This window comes from Rhizophagus irregularis, chromosome 13, assembly GCF_026210795.1.
Source record: "Rhizophagus irregularis chromosome 13, complete sequence".
Lineage (NCBI taxonomy): Eukaryota > Fungi > Glomeromycota > Glomeromycetes > Glomerales > Glomeraceae > Rhizophagus > Rhizophagus irregularis.
In genome coordinates this window covers 4,104,705-4,124,241 of record NC_089441.1, presented here as the reverse complement: position 1 = coordinate 4,124,241, position 19,537 = coordinate 4,104,705, and the positions used below count along the sequence as shown (strand labels likewise).

General features: G+C 32.1%; 4 protein-coding genes across 4 annotated transcripts; 1 reads left to right on the top strand and 3 right to left on the bottom strand.

Annotated features, from left to right (window-relative positions):
* Window positions 1-6,791: 6,791 nt before the first annotated feature.
* On the bottom strand, window positions 6,792-7,118 carry OCT59_005510 (uncharacterized protein; the record flags this gene model as incomplete). Its single annotated transcript, XM_066138407.1, has 1 exon — window positions 6,792-7,118. One exon carries the CDS (start codon window positions 7,116-7,118, stop codon window positions 6,792-6,794), a length of 327 nt encoding a protein of 108 aa, XP_065997544.1.
* Window positions 7,119-7,172: 54 nt separating this feature from the next.
* On the bottom strand, window positions 7,173-7,815 carry OCT59_005509 (uncharacterized protein; the record flags this gene model as incomplete). Its single annotated transcript, XM_066138406.1, has 3 exons — window positions 7,173-7,568; window positions 7,654-7,691; window positions 7,776-7,815. The coding sequence occupies 3 exons, from the start codon at window positions 7,813-7,815 to the stop codon at window positions 7,173-7,175; spliced, it is 474 nt and encodes a 157-aa protein (XP_065997543.1).
* A 3,593-nt stretch (window positions 7,816-11,408) lies between these two features.
* OCT59_005508 (uncharacterized protein) lies at window positions 11,409-11,870 on the bottom strand (the record flags this gene model as incomplete). The annotated part of the gene is made up of 2 exons (XM_066138405.1): window positions 11,409-11,689; window positions 11,786-11,870. 2 exons carry the CDS (start codon window positions 11,868-11,870, stop codon window positions 11,409-11,411), a joined length of 366 nt encoding a protein of 121 aa, XP_065997542.1.
* Window positions 11,871-15,144: 3,274 nt separating this feature from the next.
* OCT59_005507 (uncharacterized protein) lies at window positions 15,145-15,987 on the top strand (the record flags this gene model as incomplete). Its single annotated transcript, XM_025322048.2, has 1 exon — window positions 15,145-15,987. One exon carries the CDS (start codon window positions 15,145-15,147, stop codon window positions 15,802-15,804), a length of 660 nt encoding a protein of 219 aa, XP_025167295.1. The 3' UTR covers window positions 15,805-15,987.
* Window positions 15,988-19,537: the final 3,550 nt, after the last annotated feature.

Genomic DNA, 19,537 nt, shown 5'->3' with positions numbered 1-19,537 from the left:
TAGTCCTACCTTTTATTATCAAAATGGTTCTTCAAAACTTGATTATATCTGGTCATCCCCTGGATTTCCTGCTCCCGGTCTTTTCTCTCAAGTTGCAACTTGTCCTATGCTGAATGATAATCAATTTACTGATCATCGTGTGCTTATAACGGCCTTTGATTTTAGCTCATGTTTCGCTATTTTATCCAAAGCTCGATTAAAGCAGAAAAGCGAACAACGCACCATCTTTCTTTACAAAAATTTGAAAGATGACACTTGGGACAAATTTTCCAATGAAGTAAACTCACGTCTTGAGTTATACTTGACCATACACCACCCTTCAGTATCTTCACTTTCAGCCCTTTCATTGGACAAACTTTGGCACGCTCTTAAACGTTCTATTCTTGGTGGTGCCATTGATTCTCTACCATTCCAACATGTATCCAATACTCATCACCATAAATATCCTCCTGAACTTACCATGCTTATTGCTGTCAACAAATTCTTGGATAGATTATTGTTTAAATTGACCACATCTAGGCCTGGTCGTCCTGCTCAAATTTTACAAATGATTAATTCTTTACCAACCCAATTAATCCTCCTTAAGTCTCTTTTAACAGATTATACTATACCTTCTTATAGTACAACACCGCTTCCTACTTTTGTCAAATTTTTACGTTCACAAAAAGCTTTGGTCTCAGCTTATCTTTCCACACAATTCCATCAGCATCGTGTAGATTCCATTGAATATTATACTGCTCTTAGAGATGAACATTTCTCTACATCCCCGGGCTCTTTTATTTCTTTAGCCCTATCAGTGGAACATCGTTCTATTGTCCTTGATAGAGTTTTGGTTGTTATTGACTCCAAACCCACATTACTTACTGATCCTTCAGATATCAAACAAGCTGCTATTAAACACTTCCAATCGGTTGTCACTCCTCCTTTGGTCCAGTATTCTTCTACGGATTCATTTCCTCCACGATGGCAACGAGCTTATACTCCTCTTCTAGATATTGATTCGTCCTTATATAACTTGGTTATGTCTCCTATTCTGGCCGATGAATGGAAAAACACTCTCAATTCTATGCCTAATAATAAAGCCTCTGGTCCTTCCAAGATCTCTTATGCAGATGCTCAAACATTTAACTGGAGAAACTTTCAATTTGTCCCTTGTATTAGCCAATGCTTGTCTCATTCATGGAGATATTCCTGCCGATTGGCGTGAAGCGCTTGTTTATCCCATTCCAAAGCCTCATGAATTTGACGCCCAATTGAAGAATACGCGACCTATCACTCTATTGGAAACAGTACGAAAATGTGTGGTTAAGGTCGTTACAACTCGACTATCAAAAATCTTAGCCGACAATCAAGTGCTCCAAGGTGGTAATTTTGCCGGATTACCAGGCGGCTCCACCGACATTCCTATTAAGATGCTTGATGCTATTATTCATCAACGACGCTTTGATAAAAGCGATGACCAAGAACTATGGGTTGTTTCTCAGGACATTTCTAAGGCCTTTGACTCAATTGATTTGAACACGTTTAGACTGGCTTTTAATCCGTCTGCATATTCCGTCTTTATTGATCAAATTTATCATTAACCTTTTTTACGGCGTAATAACAAAATTATTACACATCATGGTGATACTTCGGATATAGAGTTAGAATTGGTATTGACCAAGGTGAAATCATCTCTCCACTATTATGGGTTATATACTTGGATCCATTACTTACCACACTTAATCGAGCTTGTGATCCCTTTATTTTGAAATCTTCTGCATTATTGGATTATTCTCCAATTGAATATGAACAACATAATCTTCCTGTTTCACATATTACATTCATGGATGACTCTACTTTGATTGCTTCATCTAAACAAGGAATTGAAGATCGCCTTTCCATCACTGCTGAATTTTACACTTTAAATAATACTCAAGCAAATTCAGCAAAATATATCCTTCTTTCTTCTGAACAATTTTCTCAAATTATTGTATTTGATCTATTCCCATCTTCTCTAAATACGATTCATACCCTTACTTTAAAGGTGTTAGCCTTATCTACATCCTTCCGTTTTTTAGGTGTTTGGTTTAATCTTTCAGCTTCTTCTCGTTTTGTTCACAACCAAACTACTTCCATGGTTAAAGACATGGCTGCTTTACTCAGTCCTAAAAAACTTTTAGCACAACATATAGCTTATCTTTATAACGTTGTCCTACTTCCGAGGCTAGAATTTCGCCTACAAACCACATTATTTGCAGAATCCACCATTAATCGCATGGTTTCTCCAATGCTTTCTCTTATTCGTCAGAAGGCTGGTTTGGCCTCAGTCACTCCTCTTTCCACACTCTTCACACTGTTGCCTTTCTCTATTCAACAAGCGTTTGGTCGATTTCTATCATCTCATGTGGCTTCATGGCAGAAAATTTTTTCTCACCCTTCATATAAGCTCTTTGCTAATTATATGATTACTTATCTCCAAGGCTTTTTGGACTGTGATGTCTGCCCTTCTACTATTGACCTGGAACCATGATCCCACACCTTTTCTTTGCGAACACATTCTTTATTTAATTCTCTATTGTTCTCTTCTCGTTTAAATATCACGTGGTCTTTACTGTTCCGACCTCCGAGGAAAGATTTACGTCCGGCGATTCCACTCCGGTCTATTTTACCAAAAGATTTATTTACTTCCATGAAAAATGTTCGGAAAAATTTCTGCACTCATTTTCTTGCTCAATTGATTACACCGTGTGGCTCTCGACTTCTCTCATGGAAAGATTTACGTTTTTTTAAACGAGTATCGAACAAAGGATCTGTGCCTGCTTGGTTTAATTATTTGTTCAATCTTATTGTTATTCCTAATTCACCTTCTTTTTTTATTTTACAACAATTTAGAATTCCTAGTTCTCATACCGTAGCTTCTATTTCTTTTATAGATATTAATCGAAATTATTGGTTTAACCCTCAATGGGCTATTTCTTTTAATCGCAATACTAACTCTTTCCTCGTTGGCCGTGTGATTACTACCTATCCTGCTCCACGTAATGAAGCTCTTATTTCACATTGGATTGCGCCATCGGTTGATGATTTACTTTCTGAATTTACTGCATGCCAAGGTTGTGCCTCTGCTATTCCACGATCCTCTACCTCTAAGACTTTGATTAAACGATGTCCCTCTGAAGGATGTTTCTCATATGTTCCGTTATCAAGTTTGATCCGTTATCCTACGAAACCTCGTACTTATATACATGCGGATACTCGTTCGGTTTCACTTTCTGCCTCGTTAGGCTATGCCAAATCTCTTTTACTATTTCATCTTTTTGCTCCGGTTCGCTTACCTCCTACGAATGAACTAGTGCTTAGGATTTCTGATATCCAACTTCCTTCTTCGGTGTTTACCCTTTATATTGATGGTTCCTTCCTTTCTCCTTCTAGTCATCTGGCATCTTCGATGGCTTATGCATGGACTGCTATAGATCCTGATGGATTTATTTTGGAATCCCATTATAATATCATCTCTTCCATTTTTCCTTCTGCTTTACGTTCAGAAGTTTTTGCTTTATTGCATGGATTGGACTCCCTTCCTTGGAATTCAAAGATTACTGTCGCCACTGATTGTGCTCAATTACTTTCTTTATGGTCTTTGTATGTGGATGCTCCTTTTATTCCCAGAATGCTTAAAGAATTCAACCACCTTTTGTGGTCCTCCATACGCACTATTATGTTGCAAAAGAATCTGGATGTTACCTTGATCAAGGTTCCTGCTCATGCTGACGACCCTTTGAATAATCATGTGGATGCATTAGCCAAAGCCGCTCATAATGACTCATATCTTTCTTCTCGTCCATCATCAAAATTGCTGGCTCCTTGCATTTTACAATTTAATTCCTTACCTGTGGATATAAATATCCAGAAATTTATTAGAGATATTTTTGACGCTAAAAGTCTTTTAACTCTTGCTGTATTACCAAGATTTAATTCCTATTCTTCAACTTCTGATATTGATTGGGCTTGCACCAAATTTTGTCTCAATAACAATAAGCTTTTTGTCTCTCATCGGAATGGCCGTTCCGAATTTTGTGGTTTCCGTATCAAGCTACTTTTAGATATGCTTCCAACGCTTACAACTCTTCGAACGAAAGCCTCATCTTTATAATCCAAGTTGGCTTTGTCCTCAATGTAATTCCTTTCCTGAGACTTTAGACCACTTGTAGACTTGTCCTTATATTTTACCGGAATTTAGCCCTTTACAAACTTTTAAAACATTACTATTGGCTCTTCGGACTACTTATCTTGATAATTTCCTTTCCGCGTCATCTTTAATCCCTTTACCGGACTCTTTTGCTGCTGAATTTATGGCTCTTAATTGTTGGGATTGTGACTCTCCTTCAATTTCCTGCCTGCGACTCACGAGAGGACTTATACCGATATCTTTGACAGAATTTCTTGGAATTTATTTTTCTTCATCTACCATATGGTCTATCTTAGATACACCTTTGCACGACTTTCATTTTGACCTTTATGTTCAAATCTGGTTGTGCCGATCCATTTTCTTTCATCATTGGGAATTAGCTCAAGGCATTACAAAAAAAATGAAATCGTCAGCTCTTGGGCCTTCTTCTATTCTTCGACCTTCCTCTAACATTCCTCTTGACTCTTCGACACCTTCCTTGGCGACAGCTTCCTTGGATTCCTGGGTTTCTTGGGTTTCCTCTTCTATAATCCGTGGGGGATCTTGGATTTCGCATTTGGATTTTTGGCGCCGCTTAACAGTTCAGCCTCTACTTAGGATTTCTTTTTGGTAACGGATTGGATCTTAGGACATGCTGGATAGTTGACTCACACTGGCCTTCGGGTAAAGATGGGGCATGCGTTTCTGTAATAGTTTAGTTTTTCTTTACTTAAATTTATTTTGTTTAGATTTCTTTACTTGTATGAATCGTGAAGCTTGTTCTTTTTATTTTTTATGTTTATTTTCTATATTTGATATTTGTAATATTGTTCGATCTGTTTATTGTACTTTTCGTTTAAATTTAATAATAAAAGATAAAGTCATAAGACTGTTTGCTCATAATCACCAAATATGAGGATCATCGCAACTCTTTCCTGAATTTGAAAATACTAATAAAATTTATTTTTGAAATTTTCGTTCGAAAATTTCTAAGTGCTCGTTCATAAATACTAATATTTCCACACAGTTGCTTTCCTCTTTCTGAGCTTTATACTATGACTACACCTCCAGCTCCTTCTGTTATTAACCCAGATATTCCGCCAACACCACGTCCTGTTGTTTCTACTCCCTCTGGAGATTGACCTTTATCTCCCACTAGTACCGCCGGCGCACCTAATAAACGTACACGTACCTGTCTCTACGACGTCGATGAATGTTGATATAACTTCGCCCTCTCGCTCCCGCTCCCAACCTTATTTCTACCGTTCCTTCTGGTCTTCCTGTCAACAAAGTCCAAGTGATCACCTCTCCTCATACTATTACTACTCCTGTTGAAACTGTTGACGCTTCTATCTATGCTCCCTCTAACGCTGATGGTAAAGGCAAAACTGTTGCCTTCGATATACCTGAACGTCGACCATCCCCCGATGGTAATGCTGCTGCTATCAAATCCGCACCCACTCGTTATCATGCTGCGGCTTATCTACGTGACGCGCCTAACGCGTTCAAAACTAAATTTACCGCCAATCGCCCTCCGCGCTGACAAGTGATTGTTCACTCTTCCGATATCCCTCTTATGGTGCCCGCGCACGCTGTGAAGGATCAGGTGATAATAAAAAGATCCTTGTCTTCTTTAATGATCAGCATGATTATACCGATTGTGTCAGCTCTCCACGTGCAGATCTTCTTAATTTAGTCTTTACTCATTATTCCCCTGCAGATGCCAAACTCAATGACGAAGCGAAGTCTTTGTTTGTCACCGACATCCCACTTTTCCTAAATGAGACGCAAGTCCGCCAGGCGTTTTCCCGATATGGCACTGTGATTAAGTGCAAACTCACTCCTAAAAAACATTATTACAACGGCCATATCCAATTTTCCTCTGCTGATGCAATTGCCCAATTTAATAATATCTGGGCGATTATCTGCCTAGGCAATTCTTTACATATCTGCCCGGCATCTTTTTCAAAATCCCAACGTGATAGCCACAGAGAACATGTTGCTATCCTCGCCGGTATTCCAAAAAATATCAAAGAAGCTGACCTTCTCGAAATCGCTACCAAGTGAACGCGAAAGCTCTTAACGTACCTCTTTCTGTCAATTCTTACAAGCCCAAACCTTATGTTTATTTAAATTTCTCCTCGTTTGATACCCTTGAGGCTGCTAAAGAATTATCCGTGGCTTTCTGAGGCAAAGGTTTGACATGGCACCCTCCCAACGAAGCACATACCTTGTGTCATGTATGCGGACGTCAAGGTTGCTCCCCTTCTGTATGCAGCCTTCGTCCTACACGTAAAGTGGATGATCGCCTTAATAAACTTTATTCACGCTTCAATGCTGGCCCTAAGCGTGGTCGTCAGGACTCACGCCAATCACGTGACTCTTCTAATTCTCGTTCAAGATCGCGATCTATATATATATATATATATATATATATATATAAGTTTGAAATGCCCTTTATCGTTTTGATATTTGATCCCAATTGATCTCGATCTGGTTCTAAATTTGCCAATAATGTACCAGATAAATGTTTAGCCGCCTCCGTTATATCTTTTCCTTCACAAACATCATATCCAATTCGAACATATCTTCTAATTGAATGAGCAATCTAAAGATAAATATGATTTTAATGTGTAATTTATTACACAGCAATAAGCAATAGAATACTTACTGCAGCATGATGGGAATCAATAATTGTTTTAGCTTCGCCTGGTTCAAGAAACTGCCAATCACGAACTTCAATTTGGTACCATTTATTCCAATGTGCAATTATAACTATAAGTTCTGATGAATGATAATGTGCTCCATTGTCTGACATTATTCTGATCCATTTTGGTTTATGTTTTATTGTTTCAAAAACAGCTTCAAATGAAGAGGCGGTAAACCAAGCATCTTGCTTAGTATCAGTTGACCAGTGATCATAAACTCTTATCTCTAATTCTTCACAATTTTCTTTTTTTCTAAACATTAAGATCGTATGAAGGGCCCATCCTCTTTTACCAAAAAACTCTGTCTTTGTTTCTCAAGCAGATCTTGGCAAAATTCTCATCTTGTAATCGGCAACAAATAATGCACCATTCTCATCAAGATTTGCCAAAGTAGCTTTAAATTGAGAATTTAAATATATCTTTCGTGTTGAATGGGCCAAATAATACTGTAAGTGTTTTTTAGTTTCTTCTAAAGTAGCTATTTGATCTTCTTTTATATGTAGATGTATGAATTCAAAAAATTCAAAAAATTGGTCACATTCTGAGCATTGTGAGTTATGATTTTCAAGACAATTTCCAAAAGCATATGGCAAATAATAAGAAATACAAGAATTATGTTTTGTTGTACCATCAGCATTAACTACTAATTCTCTTTTATAACCACGATGCAGATGATGTTTCAAAGCATCAATTTTTTGTAATACACTATTCTAATGATGTGATAAATAGGTAAATTATGATTATTATGTATTTTATTACAATAATATATTTATCAAAGAATATTTTTTTACTTACTAGTTGATCTTTTTGTAAAAATATATTGCGTGCAATAACTATTAAGGATTCAAATGGAATATAGCCATAATCATTACAGGTAAGATAAAGTCCACCTATATCATCTCAATATTTAATATTACTGCAGTTTGCTAATCGACCCATAAATGATGTTTTTTTCATTCCATTAGGAAAAGTTTCTTTGAATTTTTTTCACAATTTAATTTTTTGATTACACATATATAATATTGGTAATCCATTTTTATCAACCCGGTAAGAACTTTGTGTAACTATACTTCAATCTTAAAAAACATTAAAAATTGTTTTTCTTTAACTTCTGACATACGTTTAACAGTTCTTTTTGTTTTTACTAAGGTTGGTACTCCTGGACCATATACAGTTAAAGCTCGTTATAGTGAACTTTCGGTTCCATCCAATTTTGTTTACTATAACGAATATTCACAAAAACGGGAGATTTCTTTATAGTGAATTTTATATGAATAAAAAAAAAAGTTTCTTATAACACGAATTTTTTAAACTTTATTATTTTCTTGAATATTTAATGTTGCATAAAACTATCTAATGTGGTTTGTTTTGCATTATCTTGAATTTGCTTGTTAATTTTTGATTTTAAAGCATTAAGAGTTTTTAACTCTGTATAATCAACCAAAATATTATCAGGTGGATTTTTAAAATACTGAACCACTTTCTCTAAACTACTCAAAGCTTCTTTATTAGAAATACTAATATTTGTTTCTGATTCATCGTCCTCTTCTATGTCATCATTTTCAGGTCTTGAAATTATTGCAGCAATAATTTCTTCATCGGATAATAGTTCTATTAGTATTTTATCATCAATATGAATAAATCTTTCAGCTGTAATAGAATCTTGTAAATTTAATTCATCAATCATTTCTTGTAATTCTAAAGTAATTCTGTTAATATCATCATTAATATTTTAATTCCAATCGGAATTATTTTCTTCAGGATTATTTCCTTCAAAATCAGGTAAAATACCTGTTTTTTCCAACAGTGTTCAATTGTACTTGATTTTACAATGTTCCATGCTTCACTAACAAATGTTATAGCATCAAGAATATCAACTGGTGTTATATTAGAACCGCTTTTTTGAGCTAAATCGTACGTTTCTACTCTATTTGCAACTAATAATTTTCTATATTGAGCCTAAAATTATAAATATATGAATAAATATTAAAGGAAATTTAAATTATAAGTAACGAAATATTAATAGAAAAAATTCAATAATTGGGTTTACCTTAAAGCTATTGATAATACCGGCATCTAATGGTTGTAAATGAGCAGTTGTATTAGGAGGAAGAAAATATACTTTAATATTTGATAATTGAATAGTTTCGTCTAATAAATGTGTAGGCGCATTATCTGCCAATAATAATATTTTACAATTTTGCCGTTTCATTAATTGGTTAAGTTTATTTAAATAATCACGTCACACTGATACTTGCATCCATGCAGTACGATTCCAATAGTACCAAACAGGAAGATCATCTTTTTTAATTCCTTTTAAAACACGTGAAGTTTGCCACTTATGTATTACTAATGCAGGTAATTTATGGCTACCATCGGCATTACAAGTTAAAACAACTGTAATACGATTCTTTGATTTTTTAGTACCAGAAATATAATGATCTGAAAGCGTTTTTGATGGTTCTAAATTCCAAAATAAAGCTGATGTATGTACATAAAATTAGTTAATAAAATTATAAATTTGCACTAAATTTAACCTGTTTTTACCTGTTTCATCAACATTATAAACATTACAAGGATCATATTGTTTAATAATTTCTTGCAAAATTTTGCGCTCTTCTTCCAGTATTTCTAAAGGTGCACTATTCGCTTCACCAGCTCTATTAATTTGCCTTACATTATATCATTTTTTAAATTTTGTTAACCATCCATCTGAAGCGGTAAAAGATGTTATTTGTAGCCTAGTTGCAAAATTCAAAGCTTTAGATTTTAATATATCTCCTGTAATAGTTAGATTTGATGCTAATGTTTGCTGCATTCACAAATACAATGCAGATTCAATTTCTGGATACTTGGCACCTCTATCCCATTTTTGATCTTTAAATTCCTTATTTGAAATATCGATGGATATTCATTTATCTTTTTCTTTTAATATTTTACAAACTTGTGGCTTTGATATACCAAACTTTTTAGCAAGATTTTCCTGATTATATGATGGATTATCTCTTTTCCACTCGCATAATTCTTTTTTTTCTGCAAAAGATAAACTTTTCCTTTTACTGGTTCCTTCCGCTACTTTTCTTTTCCCTTTTCTATCGGGTGGCATCTTGAGAACAAAGAAAAAAAAGTGTTAATGGTTACAATAGATGGGCGTTTAAATTAACTAAAAATGATATTGTATTACAGAACAAATATTAATATCACGTGATATTCACTATAACGAGTATAAATTTATAATATATGTTCTATATTTAAATTTTTATTAAATTTACTATATCTAATATCGAGATTTAATTAAGAAATTCACTATAACAGATATAATTTTATATAGAATGAACTGGGGAAATAAAAAAAGTTCACTAAAAGCCAAATTTACTATAATGGAATTAAGGTTGCTTGTCTAAACCTTTTCAAAATCTTACGATTAGTTTCATCAAAATTTTACTATAGATTTATTATAGTTTCGGCAGAGTTTCGGCAGTTTCAGCATTTATAATAAGTTTTGGCAGTTTCGCCTTTCTCTAAAGTTTCACCAGTTTTTTAATATAACTTTAATATAGTTTCAGCAGAATTTCGCTTTTTGGCGAAACGCCATCTTGCCTAAACTCCTAGGTTCAGCAAGCAACCTTAAACAGGATTCACTATAACGAACTTTGACTGTAGTCTTACGTGTTTTTGTGCAGAATTAACTATATCATTTTCTACCTGATGAAAATAAAGATTTGAAAATCAATGATGAAGAATTGGGATTGATAACAAAGAAAAATTAGTGATTAATGATGATGAAGAAATTGGAAATTAGTGACAAAGAAAATCTGAAGATTGGTGACGTGACAAAGAAGAATTGGTAATGAAGAAGAAATTGGAGATTGGTGACGAAGAAGAATTGAAGGTTGGTGACGAAGAAGAAATTGAAGATTTGTAATGAAAAAGAATTGAAGGTTAGTGACAAAGAAGAAATTGGAAATTGATGGTAAAAAGATTTTACCTTAAGCTTTTCTTTGAGTTTTTTTATATGTAAAATTTTCAGCAATAATTGAAAGAATTCTTATTTTTCCATCAATTCCTCTTACATTTGCCTTTAAAGCTTCTTGCAGACTTTTCTAAAGTATTTTACCTTCACTATTAAGCTGAAAAGAAGATTTCTTTTCTACCAACAATAACATTCCTGATTTAAAAAGATTTGCTAAATTGTCTCTATCAGATAAAAGATCTGGTGCTTTTGTCCAAAATTCAATTATGTGTTGTTTTTTTGTAAATGGAGTAATATTAATACAACCAGAGGCACGAAATATTGCTCGCCATGCACCTAATTCTTTTTCTTGAAACTGATAATTAGCTGGATAGATTTGAAATAAAATATTAGGAAATTGAATTATTGTATTATTTTGTTCGTACTAATTCTTAAATAATTTTGACCAATCTGAAAATGGACTGGCAATTTTACGAGTTTTTATTTGTTGTCTAAATATAAGATTTAACTTATCAATATCATTCCAATCATTGCTCGTACATGTGATTGAATTATTTCTTAACTTGTCCAATTCTTGTTAAATATATGAATTGGTAATTCCAAATAAAGCTGCTCCATCAAACTTGTTAAGAATATTAATAGACTTCCAAATTTCATCAGGAGTAATTCCTTCATTATGGTATTGATTAATATCGCCATCATAAACATCTAAATTACAATTATCTTCTATAGATTGTATAAAAAGTGATTGTTTGCCCTTATATTTTGTTATAAGTGTAGAAAGAAATTCTAGACCAGCACCGTAATAACCTTTATGAGATGAAATACCAATTTGACTAACCACAATTAAAATTCGATCTATTACGAATAAAAATTGGAATAAATAAAATATCAGACAATAATTCATTAGTAATTATTTCATCCTCAAATCCTATAACAACCATTTCCGAATACTCTGTCTTATTCTTTCTAAAAACTTGTTTATACGTATTGTTAATAGCTGTAGAAGTCGATTGTTGAATTCCAGAATCTTTGCCATTATAAAAACAATGAAAACTTGGCTTGTGTGTTTGTTTATTATCAAGAATTGTTATTGCAAGTTCTCATCATTTAAACAGCAATTAATAGACATAAACATTCAATAAGGTATTGCTTTAATACAGATTTGATTAGACTTAACGCTAGTTTCGCTAGTTTGGTTAAATTTGTATGGTTTCCACCAATATCGTGTATGAATACCATAATGTAAGTCTTGTATAATATCTCCCCTTGGCTAGAAGAGTTATTGTATACTGTTTTTTTTTTACTCATTAGAAAAATTTTAATATAAAGAACAGAACATTCCAAAAAATGGTTTTTTTATTAATACAAAGCCTGTAAAATTAATTATAGATTGCTGATCATTTTATCCTAATGAGTGATGATTTATCCCTTAAATTAAATCAGTATAAATCAGTTTAAATCAGCTTAACAATACAAAACATTTCTTTCTTGTAATTAAACTTTTTTTATTCTTTGAATTTTTTTTTTATAATTCTAAAAGTCAATATGTCTAATAGACATCATCTTTTTTAACCAGAAATCTTATTAATATCCTCAATTTTAAATAAGAGCATCTACACTACTTTACTAAAAATGGACAATTTTTTGAAATAATTTTGTAATAATTTTAAAATATTACAAAAATACATTTAACATATCAAAATATTTTTATTAAATTTTGTTATTATTTTGTAATTATATTGTATCTAGGTCTATAAAAATAACTCAAAATAATATTACAATAATTTTTTAATGTTTTTGTTATTATTTTATTATTATAATATAATTAACTTTGATATTATTTTAATATTTTAATCTCAAAATACCTCAAATATATCTTGATATATTTTAAAAATTTTACAAAATAATTGCACAATTGTTTTGAAAGCCATTGTATCTAGGTCTATAAAAATATTTCAAAAAATTGGCTATTTTTAATAAAGTATGATCTAGCTAAGTATCTAAAGATAACTATCAAATAATTATAATTAATAAGATGATCAAAAAATGAAAATAATACTTTGGGATGAAAAAATTATCAAGATGATTATGATTTTGAGTAAACAAAAAATGAGTTTGAACAAAAAAATGGTAATTTTGAAAATCTTATTCAAAAGTTAACGAATTATATTTTAATTTATAAAACTCAAGAACTACCATGAAACATTACCATTATTAATGGAAACAAAGTCATAAAATACCAGTCAACATTAACGAATCTCCTACTACCAAAGAAATAATTTAAGTTTATTTTGAACATCTTAAACGAATATTGCAAATCCTATTATTGATATATGGAGCCAGGAGTTTACAATAAATATGTGAAGAATTTTGGCAAGAAGATCTGATTACGGGATATCCGGAAGTTAATCATAGTGCCAGTGGAAAATTTGTAATGCTGGCCAGTACCAAAAATCATGTGACTTCACATTTGAATTTTTTAACTGATAATTGATAATGGATTGTCTGACAGATTAATCCATAATGGATGATGTATCCAGAAAATCATCCGCTATCTGGCTTTGGATTAGATGAGATCACATCTCTACATAAATAATTTAATCATGTTATACAAAGAGATTTAACAACTATTTTCTTCTGATACTATTTTTAATAGTAGTCACTTGATTCTAATATTACTCATATGCAACAAGGTACAGAATTAGGGTCGTGATCTCCCAGTCCTTTGGATCCATATTTCCATGATCAACATCATAATGATTCAGAGTTTTAAATAAATGGTAAATAAATTTTTAGCAAAAAAATCACAATTATTTAGAGATAATATTGTTTAATTTAAGTGTTCTGATATATACTTACAATCCAAATGGCGTATTGAAGCTGCTGGATTTATTTCTTCCAATCCCTATAAAAATGACCTCTCAGGTGATGCTATGCAAGTTTATTCTTCATATTGTTCAATGGAACAAGCTTTATTATCAACTCACGTCAATTTTTATAATTTTGCATCTTATACTTTTCAAGAAGAAAATGGTGATTATCAAAAAAATTAACATTTGCGTTGGTGATGTGGTTGGAATTGCTTCAGTAAAAGTTGAAAGCTTTGCAGGTGTTAGAGCAATCCTCAAACTCCATGGAAATAATGGGCAATATTATATTTTTACATATTGCCTGTTTGAAAATGTTTCAAGGTAAGGTGAGATTAATTACTTTCATGTCCAACATACCAATTACAAAAAGATACTAATGATTCTTGGTATCGAATTTATCAGTAGATTATCATAAAACTTCAAATTTTGAATATATCTGTAATAATTTTTTATTTTCGGCAATATAATAATAATTACAGGTGAAATATTTTAGTTGAAATAAATGTAATGTTAAATTAGTTATATTGTTATTAAAAAATACCTTTTTATGTCTTTTATTGTTATTACAAATGTCTTTTATTGTGATTATAAATGTTGTATACTAGCCTAATATTATTATTGCAAAAAAGCCTGAAATTAGACTATTCCGTTCCTAAAATATTTATTTACAATTTTCTTACTAGCACTATTAACGAGCTTGATGATAGGGCTGATTTATTGCTATTACTAGCACACGAAAATACTTTTATTAGCCTTATATTAAATCTGTGGTTTTTTGTAAAGTTTATATGATACGATCATATAGTTCTATCAAGAAGACTGGTCGTACAATATCCTCTCGAACAAGAAATTTAATATATTGTATCACTAAATTTAATCATCTTGCTACAGATCTTAATAAACAGCAATCTCCGAACCATACTTTTGCGTTATTAATGGTCTAGTCTATATTTGGACGCACAAGAAATTGATTATATTTAGTCTATATTGGACGCACAAGAAATTGATTGGTAACGACTATATTTAGTCTATATTTGGTCGCGCAAGAAATTCGACAGTTTTCGGAAAAGCCGACAAATACCGACAACAATTTTTTGAATTCTCAAAATCGGTAAAATTAGAATAGATTTTAGTGGCTTACATCACTGGTTTCCGTACCGGGAAATCCAATTATAGTTTTGTGATTAAGTACGAATGTTCGACCAAATTAATGAATTGTTATTTTATTATTCATGTGGTTCGAACAAAGCAAATGAAAACTTGACCAACCAGAAATAACACTAATTCCGGCAACCCTTTTTTTTATATAAAATGAAGGTTTATCCAGTGTATTTTCCACATCCTCCACATCCTCCACATCCTCTACATACATTCTTTAAATTACCATATCCCTAAACTTACCTTATTATCATCCTCTATACCGAATCCTTAAATACAAACATGAATCGCAAATTGTTCTCAATTATTCTGCTCTTTTGTATTCTGGCGCAAACTATCGATGCTCATCGTCATCGTCATCATCATCATTATTTTAACAATCGTTGCACTGTTACTGAAACTAGTTCTGAAACCGCAACCGTTACCCAATGCAGTGAATCACAAACACCCACACCCACCCCCACCCCCGCTCGCAAACGTCACTATAATCATCACGATAATCACCATCACTGTAATCATCACGATAATCACCATCACTATAATCATCATCACCATAATCACGAATGTAACCATCATAAACCAACGAAAACTGTAACTATTACACCAACCGTTACAGTTTGCCCAGACTGCTGTGAACGTGGTGGTACTGGATTCCAGAATCGGGTTAGACCTGGTGGTAATGCAGTCCTTACAAATGATACAACACCGGAAGGTTGTTGTAGATCATGTTTGGCTGATCCAGGTTGCGCACAATGGGCATTTGCAATAGGTGGTGTTTGTTCACACAATAAGGGAACCACATGTGTTTCGCCAACTTTGATTACTTTCAATGATAGTGGCATTATTCGTTGCACTGGTGAGGGTTGCTTAGCTGGTGAAGCTGTTCAATTAACTCAAATTAATAGTGATGCAGGTGCAGGAACATTCCCTATTAAAGACTAATTTAGCTATGATTTTTTCAACACAATTCTTGCATTTGTACAATTCTGATCTTACATTAATATTTAGTGATATATTTTATAGAAATAATGCTCACTTATTTGATTATGTGTCATTAATTGTTCTTTATCGCATGTCATTTTACTTAATAAATATTTTTATTTAGAATTTAGTGTTAGAATTTAGAATGTTTAATCGAAAGTTTGTCATACTCTTTTTCATTATCAATCTTTAGTAATATAAAATTGTTGTTTTCTGAACACGTATGTCTGTTTAAAGCTCCGCATGAGCCGAGCTGGCTCACGAGCTGTTTCTAGAGCTCCGAACAGGTCAGCCAAATTCAGGTAACCTGATTGACCTGTTGACCTGAAACTATTGATTCTACTATATAATAAAAGTGAGTTGCAGTATTGCGATTCACTTTTTTATATTGATTTTATATAATAAAAGTGAGTTGCAGTATTGCGATTCACTTTTTTATATTGATTTTATATAATAAAAGTGAGTTGCAGTATTGCGATTCACTTTTTTATATTAATTTTATATAATAAAAGTGAGTTGAAATATTGCGATTCACTTTTTTATATGATTTTAATATAAAAATGTTGAATCGCAATATTTCGAGAAAAAACGTTGCGAAAACGTTTTTTTCATAATATTATATTAAAAAAATGTTTCGTAATGTTTTTTTTTTTGATATTTCAATAATAACGTTGCGAAAACATTTTTTTCATAATGTTATATTAAAAAAAACGTTTTGCAATATTTTTTTTTCAATATTTTAATAAAAAACGTTGCAAAAACGTTTTTTTTTCATAATATTATATTAAAAAAAAAAAGTTTTGTACCATTTTTTTCAATACTTTAATAAAATAGTCCTGAAATTTTTCAGGTTTCAGGTCAGGTCAGGTCAAACAGACAACCTGATATAACCTGTCCTGACCTGACCTATAGCTGTTTCAATCTGAGTCGAGCTGAGCTACAATTAAATTGGCTCATTGGATCACAAGCCAGCTTGAAAAGAGCTCAAGCCGGTAATGGGCTCGACTCAAAAAGCTCAAACCAGTAGTAGGCTTGGCTCAAAAAGCTCGAGCTGGCTTGAGTTATCATACAAAAAACGTTGTGAAAACATTTTTTGTATAATATTATATTAAAAAAGAATGATTCGCAACATTTTGCAACATTTTTTGTTAATTCTTTAGTAAAAAAATGTTGTGAAAATATTTTTTTTCACTATATTATATTAGAAAAAAATGTTTCGCAACGTTTATTTCAATGCTTTAATAAAAAATGTTGCGAAACATTTTTCTGAAGATAAAGCTCGAACTTCAAGCCAGCTCATGCAGAGCTTTATATTTACTTAAAAAAATATTAATTGGTGATACAAGATCATCATGATAAGAAGTTAACTGGAGTTAACTGGTAGCTTTACGTCAAAGTTTAAATTTCTGAAATATGAATGTTTTTAAGTTTAACCCAAAGATTTGTTTAATAACAAAAAGATACATATTCGGTCACAGTGGTAATACATTAATTTTCACACATTTATTCTCGTCTCATTCAAGAAAATGCCAAATACTTTTTACAATGACAATCGCAAAATAAGGCTGTAAAATGACAGTTCTCATCGATAATATAGTTCAGATTTTATATAATATAAAATTTTTAAACTATAAAATAAATGAGCAGGCAGAGTTATATATACTGTACTTTAAATCAAACTTCTCAAATCTTCATGTAGTAGTCTGCCAGTTTAAAGACCCAAATAATATCGATATATCAGTATCCGGATTTTGTAGAGTTACTTTAAAAATGGACAAATCGGGTTAATATAGCAAATTTATATATCAATATTTATGATGGAGAAGTATGGAAAACATTTCCATCTTCCTTAGATAATCCAGATACTCAATTTTTTACAAATGAGACAGCCGATTCTAATCTTGGGATCATGATTAATTTAGACTGGTTCCAACCATTTAATTCGTCAACTTACAGTTCTGGTGTTATCTATGGAGTCACATGTAATCTTTCCTGTGATATTAGATTTAAACGAAAAAACATACTATATCTTGGACTTCTACTAGGAATGGAAGAAGTAAAATTACACAAGATAAATCATTATCTTAGTCCAATTGTTGACAAATTGTTAGAATTTTGGAATAGTGTTGATTTACCTTCTACCGATTTGCATTCAACTGGTAAAAAAATCTGGATGGCGGTAATTTGCTGCAGCAATGACATATTGACTGCTAGAAAATTATGCAATCATATTTCAGCATTAGTTGGCTGCCATTGATACTATAAAATAGCTAACATCAGCAGAAGAAAGCTTAATTACAGAGGGTTTGATGACATGATCGAGTAGTTTGTACAAAAAAATCTAAATGAATATCGATGCAATGCTAAACGTTAGCGGTTGTGTAAATCTAAGTACAAAAGAAAAAATATGTTTTTGAAACTCACGTACGTTGGTCAGAGTTGTTAAGATTGCTGTATTTCAACCCGATTAGATTTCTTGTGGTTGATCTAATGCATAATTTATTTTTGGAAATCGTGCATTAAATCGTGAAAAGGTAGTGGATAGATGGCGGGAAAATAACAAAAACCCATCTTAAATTGATGGAAAAAAAAGCAAAAAAGATCCAAATTCTGGTTGATTTAGAAAGGATACCTTCTAAAATAGCAATCGGAAAAGGATTTTCTGGATGGTGGATATATAGCTGATCAATAGAAGTCGTTTATTATGATTTATGCAATACCGATTATGTGGGATCTTTTGGACGAGGCTGATCAAAAAATTTTAGCAAATTTTGTAAGAGCCTGTACTTTGCTTGTTTATCGAATTGTTAACAAAAGCGCACTGCTTGAAGCTCATTACCAACTGCATCAAGTAGTTCATTTAATTAAGAAAAATTACGGACAGGAGAAAATAACTTCAAATATCCATTTATTTTTCCACATTGTTGAATGTTGCCAAGATTATGGACCGCTTTATTTGTTCTGGTGTTATTCGTTTGAACGAATGAATGGCGTATTAGGTAAAATATGTTGATTGTTAAAAATCAAAATTTCTAATTGGCAAATTGGTAACAGATAAACTTATTGTTTAAATAGGTTCCCTTCCTAATAGTAAACGTACTATTGAATTAGAATTGTTGCGAATTATTGTGTAAAATTCGTGGTTAGACAGCTTAATATCCACTAATTAGATAATGCAAAATTGATGAATGCATTACCTTTAGTTCAATTTCGATTAACAACTGGAAGTTTGGCAGCTTATGATGGGTTTGATTTTAATGAACTTTACCATTTTATGTAAAATTTTCATCAAAATATCGATAACACAATTACTACTGGTAGCGAAAAATTTCTGAAAGAGATGCTTACTCCAAGAAATCGGGTATCATTACCAAATGCCACATATAACTATTGGTGAAATATTATAATGATATATACAATTGGAATTTTACATCAATTGCTGATTTAGCTTCGAGTAATTTATCATCAAGAGATTCCAATTAATCAATTGTTGTATTACCAATCGTAATCCAATTTGGTCGTATTCAGATTGCTGCCAAAATTTTTGGGTCAAAAAGTACACCTTGATATCAAAGAAGTTCATATATTCTAGCCAAATTTATACAGGATGATGAGTCCATAGACATTTACCCTGGTCATGTTCAGTATTATTTTGAGCATATAGTTCAGCTGCCAATCGGTCCTAAGACGCATT